The 27,478-nt window shown below is 44.2% G+C and overlaps 1 protein-coding gene across 1 annotated transcript in view; it reads right to left on the bottom strand.

Moving 5' to 3' along the window:
* The window catches only part of LOC115205596 (monocarboxylate transporter 8-like), a 53,120-nt gene extending 26,241 nt beyond the window's left edge, over window positions 1-26,879 (bottom strand). The window contains exon 1 of the mRNA XM_029771740.1: window positions 25,697-26,879. Coding sequence (XP_029627600.1) covers window positions 25,697-26,216 — 520 coding nt within the window. The 5' untranslated portion in view covers window positions 26,217-26,879. The remainder of the gene's footprint in view (window positions 1-25,696) is intronic.
* Between the last annotated feature and the right edge of the window lie 599 nt (window positions 26,880-27,478).

Genomic DNA, 27,478 nt, shown 5'->3' with positions numbered 1-27,478 from the left:
AATTATAACGCCAGCACAGTAGCCTACGGTACCGTCAGTACAGTAGCCTATGGTAACGTCAGTACAGTAGACTATGGTAATGTCAGTATGGTAACGTCAGTACAGTAGCCTACAGTACCGTCAGTGCAGAAGCCTATGGTAACGTCAGTACAGTAGACTATGGTAATGTCAGTATGGTAACGTCAGTACAGTAGCCTACAGTACCGTCAGTACGGTAATGTCAATACAGTAGCCTATGGCAACGTCAGTATGGGAACGTCAGTACAGTAGCTATGGTAACGTCAGTATGGGAACGTCAGTACAGTAGCTATGGTAACGTCAGTATGGGAACGTCAGTACAGTAGCCTATGGTAACGTCAGTATGGTAACGTCAGTATGGTAACGTCAGTACAGTAGTAGCCTATATAACGACAGTACAGTAGCCTATGGTAACGTCAGTATGGAAACGTCAGTACAGTAGCCTATGGTAACGTCAGTACAGTAGCCTATGGTAATGTCAGTATGGGAACGTCAGTACAGTAGCCTATGGTAACGTCAGTATGGTAACGTCAGTACAGTAGCCTATGGTAACGTCAGTATGGGAACGTCAGTACAGTAGCCTATGGTAACGTCAGTATTGGAACGTCAGTACAGTAGCCTATGGCAACGTCAGTATTGGAACGTCAGTACAGTAGCCTATGGTAACGTCAGTATGGGAACGTCAGTACAGTAGCCTATGGTAACGTCAGTATGGTAACGTCAGTACAGTAGCCTATGGTAACGTCAGTATGGGAACGTCAGTACAGTAGCCTATGGCAACGTCAGTATGGGAACGTCAGTACAGTAGCCTATGGTAACATCAGTACAGTAGCCTATGGTAATGTCAGTACAGTAGCCTATGGTAATGTCAGTATGGTAACGTCAGTACAGTAGCCTATGGTAATGTCAGTACAGTAGCCTATGGTAATGTCAGTATGGGAACGTCAGTACAGTAGCCTATGGTAACGTCAGTACAGTAGCCTATGGTAATGTCAGTACAGTAGCCTATGGTAATGACAGTATGGTAATGTCAGTACAGTAGCCTATGGTAACGTCAGTACAGTAGCCTATGGTAACGTCAGTATGGGAACGTCAGTACAGTAGCCTATGGTAACGTCAGTATGGGAACGTCAGTACAGTAGCCTATGGTAACATCAGTATGGGAACGTCAGTACAGTAGCCTATGGTAATGTCAGAATGGTAACGTCAGTACAGTAACATATGGTAACGTCAGTATGGGAACGTCAGTACAGTAGCCTATGGTAACGTCAGTATGGTAACGTCAGTACAGTAACATATGGTAACGTCAGTATGGGAACGTCAGTACAGTAGCCTATGGTAAAGTCAGTATGGTAACGTCAGTACAGTAGCCTATGGTAACGTCAGTATGGGAACGTCAGTACAGTAGCCTATGGTAATGTCAGTATGGGAACGTCAGTACAGTAGCCTATGGTAACGTCAGTATGGGAACGTCAGTACAGTAGCCTATGGTAACGTCAGTATGGTAACGTCAGTACAGTAGCCTATGGTAACGTCAGTATGGGAACGTCAGTACATTAGCCTATGGTAACGTCAGTATGGGAACGTCAGTACAGTAGCCTATGGTAACGTCAGTACAGTAGCCTATGGTAATGTCAGTATGGGAACGTCAGTACAGTAGACTATGGTAACGTCAGTATGGGAACGTCAGTACAGTAGCCTATGGTAACGTCAGTACAGTAGCCTATGGTAATGTCAGTATGGGAACGTCAGTACAGTAGACTATGGTAACGTCAGTATTGGAACGTCAGTACAGTAGCCTATGGTAATGTCAGTATGGGAACGTCAGTACAGTAGCCTATGGTAATGTCAGTACAGTAGCCTATGGTAACGTCAGTACAGTAGCCTATGGTAATGTCAGTATGGGAACGTCAGTACAGTAGCCTATGGTAACGTCAGTATGGGAACGTCAGTACAGTAGCCTATGGTAATGTCAGTACAGTAGCCTATGGTAACGTCAGTACAGTAGCCTATGGTAACGTCAGTATGGGAACGTCAGTACAGTAGCCTATGGTAATGTCAGTACAGTAGCCTATGGTAACGTCAGTACAGTAGCCTATGGTAATGTCAGTATGGGAACGTCAGTACAGTAGCCTATGGTAACGTCAGTATGGGAACGTCAGTACAGTAGCCTATGGTAATGTCAGTACAGTAGCCTATGGTAACGTCAGTATGGTAACGTCAGTACAGTAGCCTATGGTAACGTCAGTATGGGAACATCAGTACAGTAGCCTATGGCAACGTCAGTATGGTAACGTCAGTACAGTAGCCTATGGTAACGTCAGTATGGGAACGTCAGTACAGTAGCCTATGGTAACGTCAGTATGGTAACGTCAGTACAGTAGCCTATGGTAACGTCAGTATGGGAACGTCAGTACAGTAGCCTATGGCAACGTCAGTATTGGAACGTCAGTACAGTAGCCTATGGCAACGTCAGTATGGGAACGTCAGTACAGTAGCCTATGGTAACGTCAGTAGAGTAGCCTATGGTAACGTCAGTATTGGAACGTCAGTACAGTAGCCTATGGTAACGTCAGTATGGTAACGTCAGTACAGTAGCCTATGGTAACGTCAGTATGGTAACGTCAGTACAGTAGCCTATGGTAACGTCAGTATTGGAACGTCAGTACAGTAGCCTATGGCAACGTCAGTATGGGAACGTCAGTACAGTAGCCTATGGTAACGTCAGTACAGTAGCCTATGGTAACGTCAGTATTGGAACGTCAGTATTGGAACGTCAGTACAGTAGCCTATGGTAACGTCAGTATGGGAACGTCAGTACAGTAGCCTATGGAAACGTCAGTATGGGAACGTCAGTACAGTAGCCTATGGTAACGTCAGTATGGGAACGTCAGTACAGTAGCCTATGGTAACGTCAGTATGGGAACGTCAGTACAGTAGCCTATGGTAACGTCAGTATGGGAACGTCAGTACAGTAGCCTATGGCAAAGTCAGTATGGGAACGTCAGTAAAGTAGCCTATGGTAACGTCAGTATTGGAACGTCAGTATTGGAACGTCAGTACAGTAGCCTATGGTAACGTCAGTATGGGAACGTCAGTACAGTAGCCTATGGCAACGTCAGTATGGGAACGTCAGTACAGTAGCCTATGGTAACGTCAGTACAGTAGCCTATGGTAACGTCAGTATGGTAACGTCAGTACAGTAGCCTATGGTAACGTCAGTATTGGAACGTCAGTACAGTAGCCTATGGTAACGTCAGTATGGGAACGTCAGTACAGTAGCCTATGGCAACATCAGTATTGGAACGTCAGTACAGTAGCCTATGGCAACGTCAGTATTGGAACGTCAGTACAGAAGCCTATGGTAACGTCAGTATGGGAACGTCAGTACAGTAGCCTATGGTAACGTCAGTATGTGAACGTCAGTACAGTAGCCTATGGCAACGTCAGTATGGGAACGTCAGTACAGTAGCCTATGGCAACGTCAGTATGGGAACGTCAGTACAGTAGCCTATGGTAACGTCAGTATGGGAACGTCAGTACAGTAGCCTATGGTAACGTCAGTATTGGAACGTCAGTACAGTAGCCTATGGCAACGTCAGTATGGGAACGTCAGTACAGTAACATATGGTAACGTCAGTATGGGAACGTCAGTACAGTAGCCTATGGTAACGTCAGTATGGGAACGTCAGTACAGTAGCCTATGGCAACGTCAGTATGGTAACGTCAGTACAGTAGCCGATGGTAATGTCAGTATGGTAATGTCAGTACAGTAGCCTATGGCAACGTCAGTATGGGAACGTCAGTATGGTAATCTCAGTATGGTAATGTCAGTATGGTAATGTCAGCATGGTAATGTCAGTATGGTAACGTCAGTACAGTAGCCTATGGTAACGTCAGTATTGGAACGTCAGTACAGTAGCCTATGGTAATGTCAGTATGGTAACGTCAGTATGGTAATCTCAGTATGGTAATGTTAGTACAGTAGCCTATGGTAACGTCAGTACAGTAGCCTATGGTAACGACAGTATGGTAATGTCAGTACAGTAGCCTATGGTAACGTCAGTACAGTAGCCTATGGTAACGTCAGTATGGTAACGTCAGTACAGTAGCCTATGGTAACGTCAGTATGGTAATGTCAGTACAGTAGCCTATGGTAATGTCAGTATGGGAACGTCAGTACAGTAGCTATGGTAACGTCAGTATGGTAACGTCAGTATGGGAACGTCAGTACAGTAGCCTATGGTAACGTCAGTACAGTAGCCTATGGTAATGTCAGTATGGTAACGTCAGTACAGTAGCCTATGGTAACGTCAGTATGGGAACGTCAGTACAGTAGCCTATGGTAACGTCAGTACAGTAGCCTATGGTAATGTCAGTATGGTAACGTCAGTACAGTAGCCTATGGTAATGTCAGTATGGTATTGTCAGTACAGTAGCCTATGGTAATGTCAGTATGGTAACGTCAGTACAGTAGCCTATGGTAACGTCAGTACAGTAGACTATGGTAATGTCAGTATGGTAACGTCAGTACAGTAGCCTATGGTAATGTCAGTATGGTAAGGTCAGTATAGTAGCAAGGGTAACGTCAGTACAGTAGCCTATTGTAATGTCAGTATGGGAACGTCAGTACAGTAGCCTATGGTAACGTCAGTATGGTAACGTCAGTACAGTAGCCTATGGTAATGTCAGTATGGTAAAGTCAGTATAGTAGCAAGGGTAACGTCAGTACAGTAGCCTATTGTAATGTCAGTATGGTAACGTCAGTATAGTAGCAAGGGTAACGTCAGTACAGTAGCCTATGGTAACGTCAGTATGGTAACGTCAGTATAGTAGCAAGGGTAACGTCAGTACAGTAGCCTATTGTAATGTCAGTATGGGAACGTCAGTACAGTAGCCTATGGCAACGTCAGTATGGGAACGTCAGTACAGTAGCTATGGTAACGTCAGTATGGTAACGTCAGTACAGTAGCCTATGGTAACGTCAGTATTGGAACGTCAGTACAGTAGCCTATGGCAACGTCAGTATGGGAACGTCAGTACAGTAGCCTATGGCAACGTCAGTATGGGAACGTCAGTACAGTAGCCTATGGTAACGTCAGTATGGGAACGTCAGTACAGTAGCCTATGGTAACGTCAGTATGGAAACGTCAGTACAGTAGCCTATGGTAACGTCAGTATTGGAACGTCAGTACAGTAGCCTATGGCAACGTCAGTATGGGAACGTCAGTACAGTAGCCTATGGCAACGTCAGTATGGGAACGTCAGTACAGTAGCCTATGGTAACGTCAGTATGGGAACGTCAGTACAGTAGCCTATGGCAACGTCAGTATGGGAACGTCAGTACAGTAACATATGGTAACGTCAGTATGGGAACGTCAGTACAGTAGCCTATGGTAACGTCAGTATGGGAACGTCAGTACAATAGCCTATGGCAACGTCAGTATGGTAACGTCAGTACAGTAGCCGATGGTAATGTCAGTATGGTAATGTCAGTACAGTAGCCTATGGCATAGTCAGTATGGGAACGTCAGTATGGTAATCTCAGTATGGTAATGTCAGTATGGTAATGTCAGTATGGTAATGTCAGTATGGGAACGTCAGTACAGTAGCCTATGGTAACGTCAGTGTTGGAACGTCAGTACAGTAGCCTATGGTAATGTCAGTATGGTAACGTCAGTATGGTAATCTCAGTATGGTAATGTTAGTACAGTAGCCTATGGTAACGTCAGTATGGGAACGACAGTACAGTAGCCTATGGTAACGACAGTATGGTAATGTCAGTACAGTAGCCTATGGTAACGTCAGTACAGTAGCCTATGGTAATGTCAGTATGGGAACGTCAGTACAGTAGCTATGGTAACGTCAGTATGGGAACGTCAGTACAGTAGCCTATGGTAACGTCAGTATGGGAACGTCAGTACAGTAGCCTAAGGTAACGTCAGTATGGTAACGTCAGTATGGGAACGTCAGTACAGTAGCCTATGGTAACGTCAGTATTGGAACGTCAGTACAGTAGCCTATGGTAACGTCAGTATGGGAACGTCAGTACAGTAGCCTATGGTAACGTCAGTATGGGAACGTCAGTACAGTAGCCTATGGCAACGTCAGTATTGGAACGTCAGTACAGTAGCCTATGGTAACGTCAGTATGGGAACGTCAGTACAGTAGCCTATGGTAACGTCAGTATGGGAACGTCAGTACAGTAGCCTATGGTAACGTCAGTATGGGAACGTCAGTACAGTAGCCTATGGTAACGTCAGTATGGGAACGTCAGTACAGTAGCCTATGGTAACGTCAGTACAGTAGCCTATGGTAATGTCAGTATGGTAACGTCAGTACAGTAGCCTATGGTAATGTCAGTAATGTAACGTCAGTACAGTAGCCTATGGTAATGTCAGTATGGTAAGGTCAGTATAGTAGCAAGGGTAACGTCAGTACAGTAGCCTATTGTAATGTCAGTATGGGAACGTCAGTACAGTAGCCTATGGTAACGTCAGTATGGGAACGTCAGTACAGTAGCCTATGGTAACGTCAGTATGGTAACGTCAGTACAGTAGCCTATGGTAATGTCAGTATGGTAACGTCAGTATAGTAGCAAGGGTAAAGTCAGTACAGTAGCCTATGGTAATGTCAGTATGGTAACGTCAGTATAGTAGCAAGGGTAACGTCAGTACAGTAGCCTATGGTAACGTCAGTATGGTAACGTCAGTATAGTAGCAAGGGTAACGTCATTACAGTAGCCTATTGTAATGTCAGTATGGGAACGTCAGTACAGTAGCCTATTGTAATGTCAGTATGGGAACGTCAGTACAGTAGCCTATTGTAATGTCAGTATTGGAACGTCAGTACAGTAGCCTATGGCAACGTCAGTATGGGAACGTCAGTACAGTAGCTATGGTAACGTCAGTATGGTAACGTCAGTACAGTAGCCTATGGTAATGTCAGTATGGTAACGTCATTATGGGAACGTCAGTATGGGAACGTCAGTACAGTAGCCTATGGTAACGTCAGTATGGTAACATCAGTACAGTAGCCTATGGTAATGTCAGTATGGTAACGTCAGTATGGGAACGTCAGTACAGTAGCCTATGGTAACGTCAGTATGGTAACATCAGTACAGTAGCCTATGGTAATGTCAGTATGGTAACGTCAGTATGGGAACGTCAGTATGGGAACGTCAGTACAGTAGCCTATGGTAACGTCAGTATGGTAACATCAGTACAGTAGCCTATGGTAACGTCAGTATGGTAATGTCAGTACAGTAGCCTATGGTAATGTCAGTATGGTAACGTCAGTACAGTAGCCTATGGTAACGTCAGTATGGTAACGTCAGTATGGGAACGTCAGTACAGTAGCCTATGGTAACGTCAGTATGGTAATGTCAGTATGGTAACGTCAGTACAGTAGCCTATGGTAACGTCAGTACAGTAGCCTATGGTAATGTCAGTATGGTAACGTCAGTATGGGAACGTCAGTACAGTAGCCTATGGTAACGTTAGTATGGGAACGTCAGTACAGTAGCCTATGGTAACGTCAGTATGGTAACATCAGTACAGTAGCCTATGGTAATGTCAGTATGGTAACGCCAGTATGGGAACGTCAGTATGGGAACGTCAGTACAGTAGCCTATGGTAACGTCAGTATGGTAACGTCAGTACAGTAGCCTATGGTAATGTCAGTAATGTAACGTCAGTACAGTAGCCTATGGTAACGTCAGTATGGTAACGTCAGTATAGTAGCAAGGGTAACGTCAGTACAGTAGCCTATGGTAATGTCAGTATGGTAAGGTCAGTATAGTAGCAAGGGTAACGTCAGTACAGTAGCCTATTGTAATGTCAGTATGGGAACGTCAGTACAGTAGCCTATGGTAACGTCAGTATGGGAACGTCAGTACAGTAGCCTATGGTAACGTCAGTATGGTAACGTCAGTACAGTAGCCTATGGTAATGTCAGTATGGTAACGTCAGTATAGTAGCAAGGGTAACGTCAGTACAGTAGCCTATGGTAATGTCAGTATGGTAACGTCAGTATAGTAGCAAGGGTAACGTCAGTACAGTAGCCTATGGTAACGTCAGTATGGTAACGTCAGTATAGTAGCAAGGGTAACGTCATTACAGTAGCCTATTGTAATGTCAGTATGGGAACGTCAGTACAGTAGCCTATTGTAATGTCAGTATGGGAACGTCAGTACAGTAGCCTATTGTAATGTCAGTATTGGAACGTCAGTACAGTAGCCTATGGCAACGTCAGTATGGGAACGTCAGTACAGTAGCTATGGTAACGTCAGTATGGTAACGTCAGTACAGTAGCCTATGGTAATGTCAGTATGGTAACGTCATTATGGGAACGTCAGTATGGGAACGTCAGTACAGTAGCCTATGGTAACGTCAGTATGGTAACATCAGTACAGTAGCCTATGGTAATGTCAGTATGGTAACGTCAGTATGGGAACGTCAGTACAGTAGCCTATGGTAACGTCAGTATGGTAACATCAGTACAGTAGCCTATGGTAATGTCAGTATGGTAACGTCAGTATGGGAACGTCAGTATGGGAACGTCAGTACAGTAGCCTATGGTAACGTCAGTATGGTAACATCAGTACAGTAGCCTATGGTAACGTCAGTATGGTAATGTCAGTACAGTAGCCTATGGTAATGTCAGTATGGTAACGTCAGTACAGTAGCCTATGGTAACGTCAGTATGGTAACGTCAGTATGGGAACGTCAGTACAGTAGCCTATGGTAACGTCAGTATGGTAATGTCAGTATGGTAACGTCAGTACAGTAGCCTATGGTAACGTCAGTACAGTAGCCTATGGTAACGTCAGTATGGTAACGTCAGTATGGGAACGTCAGTACAGTAGCCTATGGTAACGTTAGTATGGGAACGTCAGTACAGTAGCCTATGGTAACGTCAGTATGGTAACATCAGTACAGTAGCCTATGGTAATGTCAGTATGGTAACGTCAGTATGGGAACGTCAGTATGGGAACGTCAGTACAGTAGCCTATGGTAACGTCAGTATGGTAACGTCAGTACAGTAGCCTATGGTAATGTCAGTAATGTAACGTCAGTACAGTAGCCTATGGTAACGTCAGTATGGTAACGTCAGTATAGTAGCAAGGGTAACGTCAGTACAGTAGCCTATGGTAATGTCAGTATGGTAAGGTCAGTATAGTAGCAAGGGTAACGTCAGTACAGTAGCCTATTGTAATGTCAGTATGGGAACGTCAGTACAGTAGCCTATGGTAACGTCAGTATGGGAACGTCAGTACAGTAGCCTATGGTAACGTCAGTATGGTAACGTCAGTACAGTAGCCTATGGTAATGTCAGTATGGTAACGTCAGTATAGTAGCAAGGGTAACGTCAGTACAGTAGCCTATGGTAATGTCAGTATGGTAACGTCAGTATAGTAGCAAGGGTAACGTCAGTACAGTAGCCTATGGTAACGTCAGTATGGTAACGTCAGTATAGTAGCAAGGGTAACGTCATTACAGTAGCCTATTGTAATGTCAGTATGGGAACGTCAGTACAGTAGCCTATTGTAATGTCAGTATGGGAACGTCAGTACAGTAGCCTATTGTAATGTCAGTATTGGAACGTCAGTACAGTAGCCTATGGCAACGTCAGTATGGGAACGTCAGTACAGTAGCTATGGTAACGTCAGTATGGTAACGTCAGTACAGTAGCCTATGGTAATGTCAGTATGGTAACGTCATTATGGGAACGTCAGTATGGGAACGTCAGTACAGTAGCCTATGGTAACGTCAGTATGGTAACATCAGTACAGTAGCCTATGGTAATGTCAGTATGGTAACGTCAGTATGGGAACGTCAGTACAGTAGCCTATGGTAACGTCAGTATGGTAACATCAGTACAGTAGCCTATGGTAATGTCAGTATGGTAACGTCAGTATGGGAACGTCAGTATGGGAACGTCAGTACAGTAGCCTATGGTAACGTCAGTATGGTAACATCAGTACAGTAGCCTATGGTAACGTCAGTATGGTAATGTCAGTACAGTAGCCTATGGTAATGTCAGTATGGTAACGTCAGTACAGTAGCCTATGGGAACGTCAGTATGGGAACGTCAGTACAGTAGCCTATGGTAACGTCAGTATGGTAATGTCAGTATGGTAACGTCAGTACAGTAGCCTATGGTAACGTCAGTACAGTAGCCTATGGTAACGTCAGTATGGTAACGTCAGTATGGGAACGTCAGTACAGTAGCCTATGGTAACGTTAGTATGGGAACGTCAGTACAGTAGCCTATGGCAACGTCAGTATGGTAACTTCAGTACAGTAGCCTATGGTAACGTCAGTATGGTAACGTCAGTATGGTAACGTCAGTATGGTAACGTCAGTATGGTAACGTAGCCTAAGGTAATGTCAGTACAGTACCCTAAGGTACCGTCAGTACAGTAGCCTATGGTAATGTCAGTATGGTAATGTCAGTATGGTAATGTCAGTACAGTAGTCTACGGTACCGTCAGTACAGTAGCCTATGGTAATGTCAGTATGGTAATGTCAGTATGGTAATGTCAGCATGGTAATGTCAGTACAGTAGCCTATGGTAACGCCAGTATGGAAATGTCAGAACAGTAGCTTATGGTAACGTCAGTACAGTAGCCTATTGTAATGTCAGTATGGTAATGTCAGTACAGTAGCCTATGGTAACGTCAGTATGGTAACGTCAGTACAGTAGCCTATTGTAATGTCAGTATGGTAATGTCAGTACAGTAGCCTATGGTAACGTCAGTACGGTAACGTCAGTACAGTAGCCTATGGTAACGTCAGTATGGGAATGTTAGAACAGTAGCCTATGGTAATGTCCGTATGGGAACGTCAGTACAATAGCTATGGTACCGTAAGTACAGTAGCCTATGGTAACATCAGTATCGTAATGTAAGCACAGTAGCCTATGGTAACGTCAGTATGGTAATGTCAGTACAGTAGCCTATGGTAACGACAGTATAGGAACGTCAGTACAATAGCTATGGTAACGTCAGTACAGTAGCCTAGGGTAACGTCAGTACAGTAGCCTATGGTAACGTCAGTATGGTAATATCAGTACAGTAGCCTTTGGTAACGTCAGAACAGTAGCCTATGGTAATGTCAGTAAAGTAGCCTACGGTACCGTCAGTACAGTAGCATATGGTAACGTCAGTAGGGAGTCCAGGAGAAGGCTGAGAACGCACCCTTGTGGGGCCCCAGTGTTGAGGATCAGCAGGGTGGAGATGTTGTTACCTACCCTCACCACCTGGGGGCGGCCCGTCAGGAAGTCCAGGACCCAGTTGCACAGGGCGGGGTTGAGATGCAGGGTCTTGAGCTTAATGACGAGTTTGGAGGGTACTATGGTGTTAAATGCTGAGCTGTAGTCGATGAACAGCATTCACACATAGGTATTCCACTTGTCCAGATGGGTTAGGGCAGTGTGCAGTGTGATTGCATTTTTACATTTTTAGTCATTTAGCAGACGCTCTTATCCAGAGCGACGTACAGTAGTGAATGCATACATTTCGTACATTTCATTTCATGCCTTTTTTTTTTTTTGTATTGGCCCCCCGTGGGAATCGAACCCACAACCCTGGCGTTGCACACAACATGCTGGCGTTGCAAACACCATGCTCTACCAACTGAGCCACGTCATCTGTGGACCTATTGGGGCGGTAAGCAAATTGGAGTGGGTCTAGGGTGGAGGTGATATGGTCCTTGACTAGTCTCTCAAAGCACTTCATAATGGCGGAAGTGAGTGCTACGGGGCGGTAGTCATTTAGCTCAGTTACATTAGCTTTCTTGGGAACAGGAACAATGGTGGCCCTCTTGAAGCATGTGGGAATAGCAGACTGGGATACGGATTGATTGAATATGTCCGTAAAAACACCAGCCAGCTGGTCTGTGCATGCTCTGAGGACGCGGCTGGGGATGCCGTCTGGGCCTGCAGCCTTGCGAGGGTTGACACGTTTAAATGTTTTACTCACGTTGGCTGCAGTGATGGAGAGCCCGCAGGTTTTGGTAGCGGGCCGTGTCAGTGGCACTGTACTGTCCTCAAAGCGAGCAAAGAAGTTGTTTCAATTTGTCTGGGAACAAGACATCGTGGTACGCGACGGGGCTGATTTTTCTTTTCTAGTCCTTGATTGACTGTAGAACCTGCCACATACCTCTCGTGTCTGAGCCGTTGAATTGCGACTCTACTTTGTCTCTATACTGACGCTTAGCTTGTTTGATTGCCTTGCGGAGGGAATAGCTACACTGTTTGTATTCGGTCATGTTTCCGGTCACCTTGCCCTGATTAAAAGCAGTGGTTCGCGTTTTCAGTTTTGCGCGAATGATGCCATCAATCCACGGTTTCTGGTTGGGGAATGTTTTAATAGACGCTGTGGGTACAACATCACTGATGCACTTGCTAATAAACTCGCTCACCGAATCAGCTTATTCATCAATGTTGTTGTTCGACGCTATGCGGAACATATCCCAGTCCACATGATCAAAGCAATCTTGAAGTGTGGAATCTGATTGGTCGGACCAGCGTTGAACAGACCTGAGCACGGGTGCTTCCTGTTTTAGTTTCTGTCTATAGGCTGGGAGCAACAAAATGGAGTCGTGGTCAGCTTTTCCAAAAGGGGGGCCGGGGGGGGCTTTATATGCGTCGCGGAAGTTAGAATAACAATGATCCAGGGTTTTTCCAGCCCGGGTCACGCAATCGATATGCTGATAAAATTTAGGGAGCCTTGTTTTCAGATTAGCCTTGTTAAAATCCCCAGCTACAATAAATGCAGCCTCAGGATATGTGGTTTCCAGTTTACATAGAGTCCAATGAAGTTCTTTCAGGGCCGTCGATGTGTCTGCTTGGGGCGGGATATACACTACTGTGATTATGATCGAAGAGAATTCTCTTGGTAGATATTGCGGTCGGCATTTGATTGTAAGGAATTCTAGGTCAGGTGAACAAAAGGACTTGTGTTCCTGTATGCTGTTATGATCACACCATGAGTCGTTAATCATAAGGCACACACCCCCGCCCTTCTTCTTACCAGAGAGATGTTTGTTTCTGTCGGCGCGATGCGGGAAGAAACCAGGTGGCTGTACCGACTCAGATACAAATATGGCTCACTCGAGACACACTATGAAACAAAGAACGTTACAGTCTCTGATGTCTCTCTGGAAGGCAACCCTTGCTCGGATTTCGTCTACCTTGTTGTCAAGAGACTGGACATTGGCGAGTAGTATGCTCGGGAGCGGTGCGCAATGTGCCCGTCTACGGAGCCTGACCAGAAGACCGCTCCGTCTGCGGCACCGTTGTTTTGAATGACCGGCTGGGATCCGATCCATTGTCCTGGGTGGTGGACCAAACAGAGGATCTGCTTCGGGAAAGTCGTATTCCTGGTCGTAATGTTGGTGAGTTGATGTTGCTCTTATATCCAATAGTTCCTCCCGACTGTATGTAATAAAACCTAAGATTTCCTGGGGTAACAATGTAAGAAATGACATAAAAAAAACAAAATACTGCATAGTTTCCTAGGAACGCGAAGCGAGGCGGCCATCTCTGTCGGCGCCGGAAGATGATGCGCTTTATATGCACACGCACTTTGTAGCATTTTTTGTGGGACTAGAAAAATGTCTGGAATGAACCGGTTCCCATGCTTTTAAAATAACGGTTCTGTTCCGAAACAGTATGTGTCACTTTCATTCACGGTTCAGTTATTTTTCAGTTCTGTTCCCTGAACTGGTTCACCGAACCAATTTTTGTTTGCCGTGTATACACAGTATTTACTGTATGCATGAGTCAACTATATGCACAGTGTCACACTATAGTGAGCTTTTGAAAGAAGTTCAATGGGTGTAATGTGTTGCATAGCTTAGCTTCTGAACAAACAAGAGGTCCTAGGCCTGGAGTACAGGCAGAGTTACAGTATAGTGGACTCAGAAACAGGTTGTTCAATGGGTCTAAATACACTATGAGGAGTGAAAATACCTTCAGCTTCTGTGCACAATTAAGTGGCCTAAAGTACATACACAAACTGTTGAGGACTGGGCAAGTATTTGATTGGGTCTAAAAATGCATTGGAGGGGGAGGCGATGGACTGGACAATGGGCCCTGATCCGATTGGGAACTATTCTATCCCACAGCCTTCTGGAATGCCAAACATGCCACATTATTCCTTAATCTGCAAGTTGTTAGGATTTATGCTGTAGCTAGCCTCTGTTCTAGTCCAGAGAGAATACAAAAGGGTGAAGTATCGGAACAAGTTCATTACTCATGGGTAAATGATCATAGGCATGGTAAAGATAATGTATTGTCTTACAAAGTGAGTAGTTTTGTACAAGCCAAAACTTATTTTTTCTTGTTTTGGTACAGTAGCATGAGGCGGCTTGATGTGTAACTAAACACCTCTGGACAGGATGCTAGTCTAACTGTAATAACAGTATCTTGTAAAATAATGGAAACAAATTACATCTATTCATCAAAAACGAATCTGAAATCAAATATCCTTTTAGGGGATTATGTTTGTCAGGTCCCAGAGAACACAAATCATAAACATAACCTTCCATCGGGTTCAAAATGGGCACAGAGTGGAATATTTCTATGGCCTATAAGGATGGGAGAGAGACAGCATACAGATGCCAGTGAATAGATATCTTTCTGAAATGGACAAAATACCAATTTTAGGGATAGTTCCATCTTACTGTATTCTACTCCTATTTAAACTGACCATAATACCGTGCATAGGGATGTTATGTACAAACTAGTGTCAATATTTCAAGCATTAAGTCTTTAAATCCTGTAAATGTGTTTCCTTCAGTCTGTAAACCAGATGAGCTATTTCTATTTCAGGGCAAATCAAATGTAGTAAAATGAGCTGAGCCAGCAGGTCCAGACAGATGGAGTAAGAGGATTCTAGTTTGTTGTGCTGTAAATTAATGGCGCCAGACTGTCATGTCTGCTCTCTATTCATGTTTCAGGCCATCTCGTGGGTAACAACTCCCCAAATACAGCCAACATAAAATGCATTTCCGGTGGTTTGGAATAAAGACATAGCTGCTAATAGTAAATAACCATTATGACCATGGCCATAACAGTTATTATAGACTCCAGAAAGCTACAATAACAGGACACAAACCAGCTCAATAAATCACTGACTGTCACTCTATTTCAACCCATACCAAGCCTTGTGGGTCACATGGCCTAAGTCTGTTTCAGAAATTCCCTGGCCTGAGATCATTCACTACAAATCAAATCAAATTCTATTTGTCACATACACATGGTTAGCAGATGTTAATGCGAGTGTAGCGAAATGCTTGTGCTTCTAGTTCCGACCATGCAGTAATATCTAACAAGTAATCTAACCTAACAATTTCACAACTACCTTATACACACACACAAGTGTAAAGGAACAAATAAGAATCCTCCACTTTTGGAGGATGGCCTGGTGTCAAGAAGGGCACCAAAGAAGCCACTTCTCTCCAGGAAAAACATCAGGGACCGACTGATATTCTGCAAAAGGTACAGGGATTGGACTGCTGAGGACTGGGGTAAAGTAATTTTCTCTGATGAATCCCCTTTCCGATTGTTTGGGGCATCCGGAAAAAAGCTTGTCCGGAGAAGACAAGGTGAGCGCTACCATCAGTCCTGTGCCATGCCAACAGTAAAGCATCCTGAGACCATTCATGTGTGGGGTTGCTTCTCAGCCAAGGGAGTGGGCTCACTCACAATTTTGCCTAAGAACACTGCCATGAATAAAGAATGGTACCAACGCATCCTCCGAGAGCAACTTCTCCCAACCATCCAGGAACAGTTTGGTGACGAACAATGTCTTTTCCAGCATGATGGAGCACCTTGCCATAAGGCAAAAGTGATAACTAAGTGGCTCAGGGAACAAAACATCAATATTTTGGGTCCATGGCCAGGAAACTCGCCAGACCTTAATCCCATTGAGAACTTGTGGTCAATCCTCAAGAGGCGGGTGGACAAACAAAAACCCACAAATTCTGACAAACTCCAAGCATTGATTATGCAAGAATGGGCTGCCATTAGTCAGGACGTGGCCCAGAAGTTAATTGACAGCATGCCAGGGCAGAATGCAGAGGTCTTGAAAAAGAAGGGTCAACACTGCAAATATTGACTCTTTGCATCAACTTCATGTAATTGTCAATAAAAGCCTTTGACACTTATTGTTTTATTTTATTTTTATTTTACCTTTATTTAACCAGGTAGGCAAGTTGAGAACAAGTTCTCATTTACAATTGCGACCTGGCCAAGATAAAGCAAAGTAGTTCGACAACATTCAACAACACAGAGTTACACATGGAGTAAAACAAACATACAGTCAATAATACAGTAGAAAAATAAGTCTATATACAATGTGAGCAAATGAGGTGAGATAAGGGAGGTATAGGCAAAAAAGGCCATGGTGGCAAAGTAAATACAATATAGCAAGTAAAATACTGGAATGGTAGATTTGTAGTAGAGGAAAGTGCAAAGTAGAAATAAATAATGGGGTGCAAAGGAGCAAAATAAATTAAATAAATAAATACAGTAGGGGAAGAGGTAGTTGTTTGGGTTAAATTATAGATGGGCTATGTACAGGTGCAGTGATCTGTGAGCTGCTCTGACAGCTGGTGCTTAAAGCTAGTGAGAGAGATAAGTGTTTCCAGTTTCAGAGATTTTTGTAGTTCGTTCCAGTCATTGGCAGCAGAGAACTGGAAGGAGAGACGGCCAAAGGAGGAATTGGCTTTGGGGGTGACCAGAGAGATATACCTGCTGGAGCGCGTGCTACAGGTGGGTGCTGCTATGGTGACCAGTGAGCGGAGATAAGGGGGGACTTTACCTAGCAGGGTCTTGTAGATGACCTGGAGCCAGTGGGTTTGGCGACGATTATGAAGCGAAGGCCAGCCAACGAGAGTGTACAGGTCACAGTGGTGGGTAGTATATGGGGCTTTGGTGACAAAACGGATGGCACTGTGATAGACTGCATCCAGTTTGTTGAGTAGGGTATTGGAGGCTATTTTGTAAATGACATCGCCGAAGTCGAGGATCGGTAGGATGGTCAGTTTTACGAGAGTATGTTTGGCAGCATGAGTGAAGGACGCTTTGTTGCGAAATAGGAAGCCAATTCTAGATTTAACTTTGGATTGGAGATGTTTGATGTGAGACTGGAAGGAGAGTTTACAGTCTAACCAGACACCTAGGTATTTGTAGTTGTCCACATATTCTAAGTCAGAACCGTCCAGAGTAGTGATGCTGGACAGGCGGGCAGGTGCAGGCAGCGATCGGTTGAAGAACATGCATTTAGTTTTACTTGTATTTAGGAGCAGTTGGAGGCCACGGAAGGAGAGTTGTATGGCATTGAAGCTCGTCTGGAGGGTTGTTAACACAGTGTCCAAAGAAGGGCCAGAAGTATACAGAATGGTGTCGTCTGCGTAGAGGTGGATCAGAGACTCACCAGCAGCAAGAGCGACATCTTTGATGTATACAGAGAAAAGAGTTGGCCCAAGAATTGAACCCTGTGGCAACCCCATACAGACTGCCAGAGGTTTCGGACAACAGGCCCTCCGATTTGACACACTGAACTCTATCAGAGAAGTAGTTGGTGAACCAGGCGATGCAATCATTTGAGAAACCAAGGCTATTGAGTCTGCCGATGAGGATGTGGTGATTGACAGAGTCGAAAGCTTTGGCCAGGTCAATGAATACGGCAGCACAGTATTGTTTCTTATCGATGGCGGTTACGATATTGTTTAGGACCTTGAGCGTGGCTGAAGTGCACCCATGACCAGCTCTGAAACCAGATTGCATAGCGGAGAAGGTGCGGTGGGATTCAAAATGGTCGGTAATCTGTTTGTTGACTTGGCTTTCGAAGACCTTAGAAAGGCAGGGTAGGATGGATATAGGTCTGTAGCAATTTGGGTCAAGTGTCCACTCCTTTGAAGAGGGGGATGACAGCACCTGCTTTCCAATCTATGGGAATCTCAGACGACAAGAAAGAGAGGTTGAACAGGCTAGTAATAGGGGTTGCAATAATTTTGGCAGATAATTTTAGAAAGAAAGGGTCCAGATTGTCATGCATTATGAAATGCTTGTAATTATACAAAATGCTTGTAATTATACAAAAATATCTAAAGACACTGAAGCAGCAAACTTTGTGAAAATTAATATTTGTCATTGTCAAAACTTTTGGCCACGACTCTATATACATATGAGATGAGTAATGTAGGGTATGTAAACATTATATAAAGTGGCATTGTTTAAAGTGGCTAGTGATACAGTATGAGTGATGTAATAAATGTATGTCCATCACCCTCTCCATATCTTTCCTCCCCTCACTCCTAGATTGACACCCTGTTTCGAAAATGCATCCATTTTCCTTCCTTCTTCCCTAACCCTTCCTTCTCTCCTTCAAGTAATTAATCAATGATCATTATGCGATTTGATAAGTCACCACCATTCTGCTTTCGCCAAGAAAACACTCTCAGATTTACAGTGGTTGCGTCCCAAATGGAACACTATTCTGTATTCAGTGCATTACTTTTGACCATAACCCTATTGGCCCTGGTCTAAAGTAGTGAATCATCAAGGTAATACAGGTCCATTTGGGACACAGATTGATCTTTATTGTCATAAATGTTGCCCTGGAGGCAGAACTGAGCGATTTCCGCTAGATGGCCAGCTGCTAAGTAAAAATTGGCTATATCATAAAAATTAATGAAAACAAAAATGTGCTTTCGGGTTTTAATTTAAGGTTAGGGTTATCAGTGTGGTTAAGGTTAGGTTTAAAATCTGATTTGATGACTTTGTGGCTGTGTCAGCTAGTGACCACTCTGCAGAGCTGCCTCCAGGGCAAGATTCATGACAATAAATGCCAACATGCATTTGGAACGCAAACAGTGGTAACTTCAAGGAACTGGATGTTCCCTCACACCTTGTTCTCTTTTGTCATGTCCCTCCCTTACTCATTCCACTACTCTATCCTCTACTATAAGTCCCTGACCCTTCGTTCGTTTCACTGTGATACCTCAAACACGCTCTGTAGGCACCCCTTTGTTGATAAGGATTCACTTCTTGCCCATCTGGTTCAGATCATGAAACTATTGTTTTGATGAAAGAATTAAGAGGAGGATTTCCTCCATCTTGATATGTGGATCCTTCTACACACTTAGCCAAATGGTGTTGATACCCCCAGGTAACCTCAGGCCATCATTTGTACCTGTGTAATTACATAGTAATAATCTAAACATGTCATGACATCTGTTTCGTAGAGATTTGGACACTGATCAAAACAAGCAACTCTGGGCAGCGATTGGTACCTCATTTCCCTCGTCATAGCTCTTATGGGGAGAACTAGTGTGCCTTACTGTCGATCCGTTTGACTGGACCTGGGATCTCACTTCAAATCAAATGTTATTAGTCGCATGCGCCGAATACAACAGATGTAGAGCTTACAGTGAAAAGCTTACTTAAGAGCCCCTAACCAAAAATGCAGTACAAATAAGAATAATAAATAAAAGTAACAAGTAATTAACTTCTATGGGCTAGGTGGGACATAGTCAACAGTCCACAGCCAGTGGAATCGCGTAGCGCAAAATACAAATACCTAAAAAATGCTATAACGTCAATTTCTCAAACATATGACTATTTTACACCATTTTAAAGACAAGACTCTCGTTAATCTAACCACATTGTCCGATTTCAAAAAGGCTTCACAGTGAAAGCAAAACATTAGATTATGTCAGGAGAGTACCCTGGCAAAAATAAATCACACAGCCATTTTCAAAGCAAGCATATATGTCACAAAAACCAAAACCACAGCTAAATGCAGCACTAACCTTTGATGATCTTCATCAGATGACACTCCTAGGACATTATGTTATACAATACATGCATGGTTGGTCAATCAAGTTCATATTTATATCAAAAACCAGCTTTATACATTAGCATGTGATGTTCAGAACTAGCATACCCACCGAAAACTTCCGGTGAATTTACTAAATTACTCATGATAAACGTTGACAAAATACATAACAATTATTTTAAGAATTATAGATACAGAACTCCTTTATGCAATCGCGGTGTCAGATTTTAAAATAGCTTTTTGGCGAAAGCACATTTTGCAATATTCTGAGTACATAGTTCGGCCATCACGGCTAGCTATTTTGACACCCACCAAGTTCGGGGCTCACTAAACTCAGAATTACTATTAGAAAAATTGGATTACCTTTGCTGTTCTTCGTCAGAATGCACTCCCAGGACTTCTACTTCAACAACAAATGTTGTTTTGGTTCCAAATAATCCATAGTTATATTCAAATAGCTCCGTTTTGTTCGTTCGTTCGTTCAGGTCACTATCCAAAGGGTGACGCGCGAGCTCATTTTGTGACAAAAAAATTCAAAATATTCCATTACCGTACTTAGAAGCATGTCAAACGCTGTTTAAAATCAATTTTTATGCTATTTTTCTCATAAAATAGCGATAATATTCCAACCGGGCAACATTGTATTCATTCAAAGGCTGATAGATAAAAATTGAGTAGTCTCGTGAACGCGCATCTCAGTCTCACTGTCCCCAGGCTGACCACTTACAAATTCTGCTGCTGTTCTTTGCCCAGAGACAGCAGACACCCCATCCCACTTTCTGGCGGCTTTAGAGAGCCAATGGAAGCCTTAGAAAATGTCACGTTACAGCACAGATGCTGTATTTTCGATAGAGATGCAACAGAAGGACAACAAATTGTCAGACAGGGCACTTCCTGTATGGAATCTTCTCAGGTTTTGGCCTGCCATATGAGTTCTGTTATACTCACAGACACCATTCAAACAGTTTTAGAAACTTTAGAGTGTTTTCTATCCAAATCTACTAATTATATGCATATTCTAGTTTCTGGGCAGGAGTAGTAACCAGATTAAATCGGGTATGTTTTTTATCCGGCCGTGAAATACTGTCCCCTATCCCAACAGGTTAAGCGCACCTGAATATAAGCCGCACCCACTGAATTTAAAAATATATATTATTTTGAACATAAATAAGCCGCATATGTCTATAAGCCGCAGGTGCCTACCGGTACATTGAAACAAATTGCATATTCTCGCTTCTGGGCAAGAGTAGTAACCAGTTTAAATCGGGTACGTTTTTTATCCGGACGGGAAAATACTGCCCCCTAGCCCCAACAGGTTAAAAAGCAGCAGTAAAATAACAACAGCGAGACTACACAGGGGGATACCGGTACAGAGTCAATGTGTGGGGGCACCGGTTATTCGAGGTAATATGTACATGTAGGTGACTATGCATAGATGATACCAACAGAGAGCAGCAGTGATGTAAAAGAGGGGGCGGGGGGGCAATGCAAATAGTCTGGGTAGCCATTTGATTAGATGTTCAGGAGTCTTATGGCTTGGGGGTAGAAGCTGTTTGAAGCCTCTTGGACCTAGACTTGGCGCTCGGTACCACTTGCCGTGCGGTAGCAGAGAGAACAGTCTATAACTAGGGTGGCTGAAGTCGTTGACAATTTTTTGGGCCTTCCTCTGACACCACCTGTTATAGAGGTCCTGGATGGCAGGAAGCTTTGCACGAGTGATGTACTGGGCCGTACGCACTACACGCACGCACTACCCTCTGTAGTGCCTTGGGGTCGGAGGCCGAGCAGTTGCCATACCAGGCAGTGAAGCAACCAGTCAGGGTGATCTCTATTGTGCAGCTGTAGAACCATTTGTGGATGAGGACCCATGCCAAATCTTTTCAATCTCCTGAGGGGGAATAGGTTTTGCCCTCGTCATGACTGTCTTGGTGTGCTTGGACCATGTTAGTTTGTTGGTGATGTGGACACCAAGGAACTTGAAGCTCTCAACCTGCTCCACTACAGCCCCATCGATGAGAATGGGGGCATGCTCTGTCCTCTTTTTCCTGTAGTCCACAATCATCTCCTTAGTCTTGATCACGTGAGGGAGAGTTTGTTGTCCTGGCACCACAAGGCCAGGTCTCTCTGACCTCCTCCCAATAGGCTGTGTCATCGTTGACCAGGCCGACCACTGTTGTGTCATCGGCAAACTTAATGATGGTGTTGAAGTTGTGCCTGGCCGTGCAGTCATGAGTGAACAGGGAGTACAGGAGGACTGAGCACATACCCCTGAGGGGCCCCTGTGTTGAATATCAGCGTGGCGGATGTGTTGTTACCTACCCTTACCACCTGGGGCAGCCCGTCAGGAAGTCCAGGATCCAGTTGCAGAGGGAGGTGTTTAGTCCCAGGGTCCTTAGCTTATTGATGAGCTTTGAAGGCACTATGGTGAACGCTGAGCTGTAGTCAATGAATAGCATTCTCACATAGGTGTTCCTTTTGTCCAGGTGGGAAAGGGCAGTGTGGAGTGCAATCGAGATTGCATCTGTGGATCTGTTAGGGCGGTATGCAAATTGTAGTGGGTCTAGGGTTTCTGAAATAATGCTGTTGATGTGAGCCATGACCAGCCTTTCAAAGCTACAGTCGTGAGTGCTACGGGTCGGTAGTCATTTAGGCAGGTTACCTTTGTATTCTTGGGCACAGGGACTATGGTGGTCTGCTTAAAACATGTTGGTATTAGACTCGGTCAGTGAGAGGTTGAAAATGTCAGTGAAGACACTTGCCAGTTGGTCAGCGCATGCCCGCAGTACACGTCCAGGTAATCCGTCAAGCCCTGTGGCCTTGTGAATGTTGACCTGTCTAAAGGTCTTACTCACATCGGCTGCGGAGAGCGTGATCACACAGTCTTCCGGAACAGCTTGTGCTCTCATGCATGTTTCAGTGTTATTTCCCTCGAAGCGAGCATAGAAGTAGTTTAGCTGGTCTGGTAGGCTTGTGTCACTGGGCAGCTCTGCTGTGCTTCCCTTTGTAGTCTGTAATGGTTTGCAAGCCCTGCCACATCCGATGAGCGCCAGAGCCGGTGTAGTACGATTCAATCTTTGTCCTGTATTGACGCTTGCCTGTTTGATGGTTTGTTGGAGAGCATCGCGGGATTTCTTATAAGCTTCCGGGTTAGAGTCCCGCTCCTTGAATGCGGCAGCTCTACCCTTTAGCTCAGTGTGAATGTTGCCTATAATCCATGGCTTCTGGTTGGGGTATGTACGTATGTATGGTCACTGTGGGGACGATGTCATCGATGCACTTATTGATGAAGCCAATGGCTGATGTGGTTTACTCCTCAATGCCATCGGAGGAATCCTGGAACATATACCAGTCTGTGCTAGCAAAACAGTCCTGTAGCTTAGCATCTGCTTCCTCTGACTGCTTTTTTATTGAGCGAGTCACTGGTGCAGATTTGCCAAATGGAGGGCGAGGGAGAGCTTTGTATGCGTCTCTGTCTGTGGAGTAAAGGTGGTCCATAATTTTTTTCCCTCTGGTTGCACATTTAACATGCTGATAGAAATTTGGTAAGACCGATTTAAGTTTCTCTGCATTAAAGTCCCCGGCTACTAGGAGCACCGCCTCTAGGTGAGTGTTTTCTTGTTTGCTTATGGCAGAATACAGCTCATTGAGTGCGGTCTCGGTGCCAGCCTCAGTCTGTGGTTGTATGTAGACAGCTACGAAAAATACAGATAAACTCTAGGTAGATTGTGTGGTCTACAGCTCATCATGAGATACTCTACCTCAGGCGAGCAAAACCTCGAGACTTCCTTAGATATTGCTCACCAGCTGTTATTTACAACAATACATAGTCCGCCGCCCCTTGTCTTACCAGACGCCGCTGTTCTATCCTGCCGGTACAGCGTATAACCAGCCAACTGTATGTTGATAATGTCGTCGTTCAGCCACAACTCCGTGAAGCATAAGATATTACAGTTTTGAATGTCCCTTCGGTCATCAATTTTATTTTCCAAATATTTTCTAGCAGAATGGAAGGCAGTGGGGGTTTATTCGATCGCCTATGAATTCTCAGAAGGCAGCCTGCTCTCCTGCCTCTTTTTCTCAGCCTTCTCTTCACCCAAATGATGGGGATCTGGGCCTGTTCCCGGGAAAGCAGTATGTCATTCACGTCGGGCTTGTCGGACTCGTTAAAGGAAAAAATTGATTCTTCCAGAAGTTAATTTCGGTCATAAGAGATGGTAGCAGCAACATTATGTACAAAATAAGTACAAAAATAAGTTACAAACAATGCAAAGAACCCAACAAAAAAACACAATAGGAACACGTAAAACGTCAGCCTTCTTCTCCGGCGCCATCTTGGCAATGGGCATTGATTTCACAGAGTTCGCATCAATGTAAATTCTACTTCATGTCTCAGTCTGAAGAGGTATTAGGAGTGGGTACTGTCCTAGGCACTGCACTCAGGGTGGGCCCAGCTGAGAAATGTGATTCTGTGCCAGGCAGTCTATAAGCCCCTTCTGCACCGTAGTTTGCCGGGGCGAGCTTGTCGAGCTGAGGGATCTGACTACAGCTCACTAATGTAATCCTTTTGATATGAGAACAGTGGGCGCCTTTTTCAAGATTAGAAATCAGGATCCTGGATGGACCCAAACATTAAAAAGTCTTAACCGAGGAAAAATAAGAGAGGGAGAGGTCTTGACAATTGTCATCAGATTACACAGGGGTTGTTGTTTTGGGAACGAGGAAAGACCTCTCCAGTGGATAGGCTAATTGTTTCAGTTGAAAACCTGCGCATGTGTACACTTCCATAGCAAGAATGTATACAGAGTTAACAATTAGCCTAGGCCTACATCAGACCCCTTCTGAGAATTGAGAGAGCGTTAGAGAGAAGACAATTGGCTTTCTTTATAGCCACAAACATGTTTCATCTTAACAATATAAGTGGTTGAGTCAACTCATGGTGTCATGGTGGCTACTAAGCTGTTAAACATGAACTCTAACTGAGCTGCAGCTCAATGATAACTGAGCCGTGGACAGACTATAGCCTCACCTATCCCAAAATACCATCCTTCCTCCCTCCCTCCTCACCCATTGTGAATCATTTATAGAAAAACAAACTAACTGCACATCCCTGGCCTGCATCAGGGCCTGTATACACTAAGAGTTTTCCCTCATACTGTAGATCATATGCATTAGATCACATGGACAGGATGGGAACTGATCTTTGATCAGCATGCCTACTCTGAGATGCTTTGTGAGTACATATGGCCCTGATGCAGTGAGGCAAAAGAAATGTGTGTGTGTTATGAAATAAAAGCCTATTAAATCCTAAACAGATTGGAGGTGAAGATTGAGGACACAATACAACAGAGGGCTTTGGTAAAACTGACAGGCAACCAGAGGGCTTCTTTTAGTGACACACACTTGCGACTTTGTCACGTGGAAAATACATTAACAACATGAGGAGAACATAAGGACAACAACATGAGAACGGTATGTTATCCAGCGGTATGACAGAATTAGAGCCGTGACCAGAAAGTTAATGCAAGGAAACTCTGGTGCTATATGGCCTAGGTATAGTCTATATATTAACTTCAAGTCTTCAGACAGATGACGATGATGATGAGACTGAAGTAGTCGCCTAAATTCTCTGACACATCACAGCAAAGACGGATATGATCAATAATGAAAAAAGTCATTTTATGTTTTACTTCAATATCGTCTTGAGACAATGCTGAGCATTCTTCTAGTTCTGGTTATGTTTATTTGACCATTCTCGATTATCTTCAAAAGTAAACCAGCATCAGTAGGCTCATCTTAACAGGTGCAACAGTTACAGGACAGACTCACCTACTTTAAACTGCGACGTTTTGTCATTGGGGTCTGCGTGGTCTTTCACCAGCATCATGTGGAGGATACCGAAGGAGTTCTGTATCCCGAAGATGGATCCATTACACCAGGTAGCAGCGAAAACAACTAACCAGCCGAACCCGCCCTCGGGTGGGACGAACCCGGGGCTCTGCCCTGGTGCCGGAGACTGAGACTGGGAATACGGGGACACACCGGGTTTACTATCGAGACATCCAGCCTCAATTAGCTGGATAGTGCTGTCCTCATGTGGGATCTTGCATTCGCTATCTCCCAGGTCCTGTCCCTGGTCCTCCTTCTGTGCTTGCTGATTCTCCTGGTCTTGGGGAGAACCACCGTTGTGCGCCATTTCAGAGTCTGCAGTAGCCTCATCACAGTGTTCGGTCGGCGGCTCGCGGCTCAATGCTTCCTCCTCCGTCTGATTGTCTCCTATCCCGTTGACCCCCCCCATCCTGTCCAGTATAGGGGTTACTGTTGTGTTCTGGCTGCATCGCTCATGCATCAGATAGCGACAGTAGCCCACTGATTGACAAGGATTGTCTATAATAAAAACGAAGTAGGTTCCTTTCTGCTCTGCTCTTCCAAGAATAGTAGACAAAGTGAAGTCACAGCACCAATGTCAGTATCCGAAATGTCGCTATAAAATCGATTGTATGGTGAAAGGACAGGCACGTCTTATTTATCATGGTATCAGCAGTCCCCGTAGCCTATTTCTTGGGGAAATTATGACGACAGAAAATATTTTACTTTTGCTTTCCTGCTCCGTGCAAAATGTAAATCAACCTGTGAAAGCGTCTGCTGCTCGCCAATCTCGTGCTCGCGCTGCACGGAGTCTCTACACTCCACATCGTGTAGCCAAATCTGTAAATAAATGAGTGTCGGCTCCTCCTCTTACATCTGTTTAATTTTACATTGGAATATGTGGATCTCTCGGCCGGGGGCTTTCAGGATCACGGTGTCAACACAGAAAACAACCTTCATTCAACAAGCTTGCCCCCGCCTCCACACCAATGGCCGAGCTCAGAGACGGGTTTAACATTCCTGCAGTACGAGATTACGCCTCCACCCATTCTGCTGTCTGTGACAAACACGACTCGAACTACTTTGGAAAGCGCAGCCGCAACTCAGTGCATGACGTTGATGGAGTGAGTTTACTTGTAGAAGACTACAGTTTCTCGAGGAAAAGTGTCAATGTAACAATTTCTCGGCGCAACTTTGTATCCGGTGTATAGCAGCTGATTTAATTTCACTACGCCATGATGCAGCCTTCTATTTTATCAGCAAATATGCAAAGTTTACATCCCATACATCGGCGTTTTAGACCACGATAAAATAGCGTTAAGACGTTATTTACATCTAATGGTGAAGAACTGAGGCTTGTAAAGCAAGCTTCTATGTTTGCACTTACACAGGCAGTCCCTGTTAAACTTCTTGGCATAACGATTAATGTGTGGGTTTGATTTTTGGGTTCGAAACCCGGTCGGGTTGTTATCATTGACTCTACCCTTTAAAGGGGGCAATCAGCAGTTGATATATCAATTTTTGGACTTCATTTAATTATAAGTACCCAATATTCTTCAAGAATATAACTTTAAAAAATGCCTAAGGAGCTTAGTTCATACCCCACCAGAACCCCAAATATAAGTTTGTTTACACCAGTTAAATGTAAAATAAATTTATAAAAATACATAGGCCTCTAAACATGGTTAAAATTAAACTATAATTTTGATATCATGGATGGTCAGTCTTCGCATCAATAGCTCT

This window comes from Salmo trutta, chromosome 13 (genome assembly GCF_901001165.1).
Source record: "Salmo trutta chromosome 13, fSalTru1.1, whole genome shotgun sequence".
Taxonomy (NCBI): domain Eukaryota; kingdom Metazoa; phylum Chordata; class Actinopteri; order Salmoniformes; family Salmonidae; genus Salmo; species Salmo trutta.
This window is presented reverse-complemented; position numbering and strand designations above follow the sequence as displayed.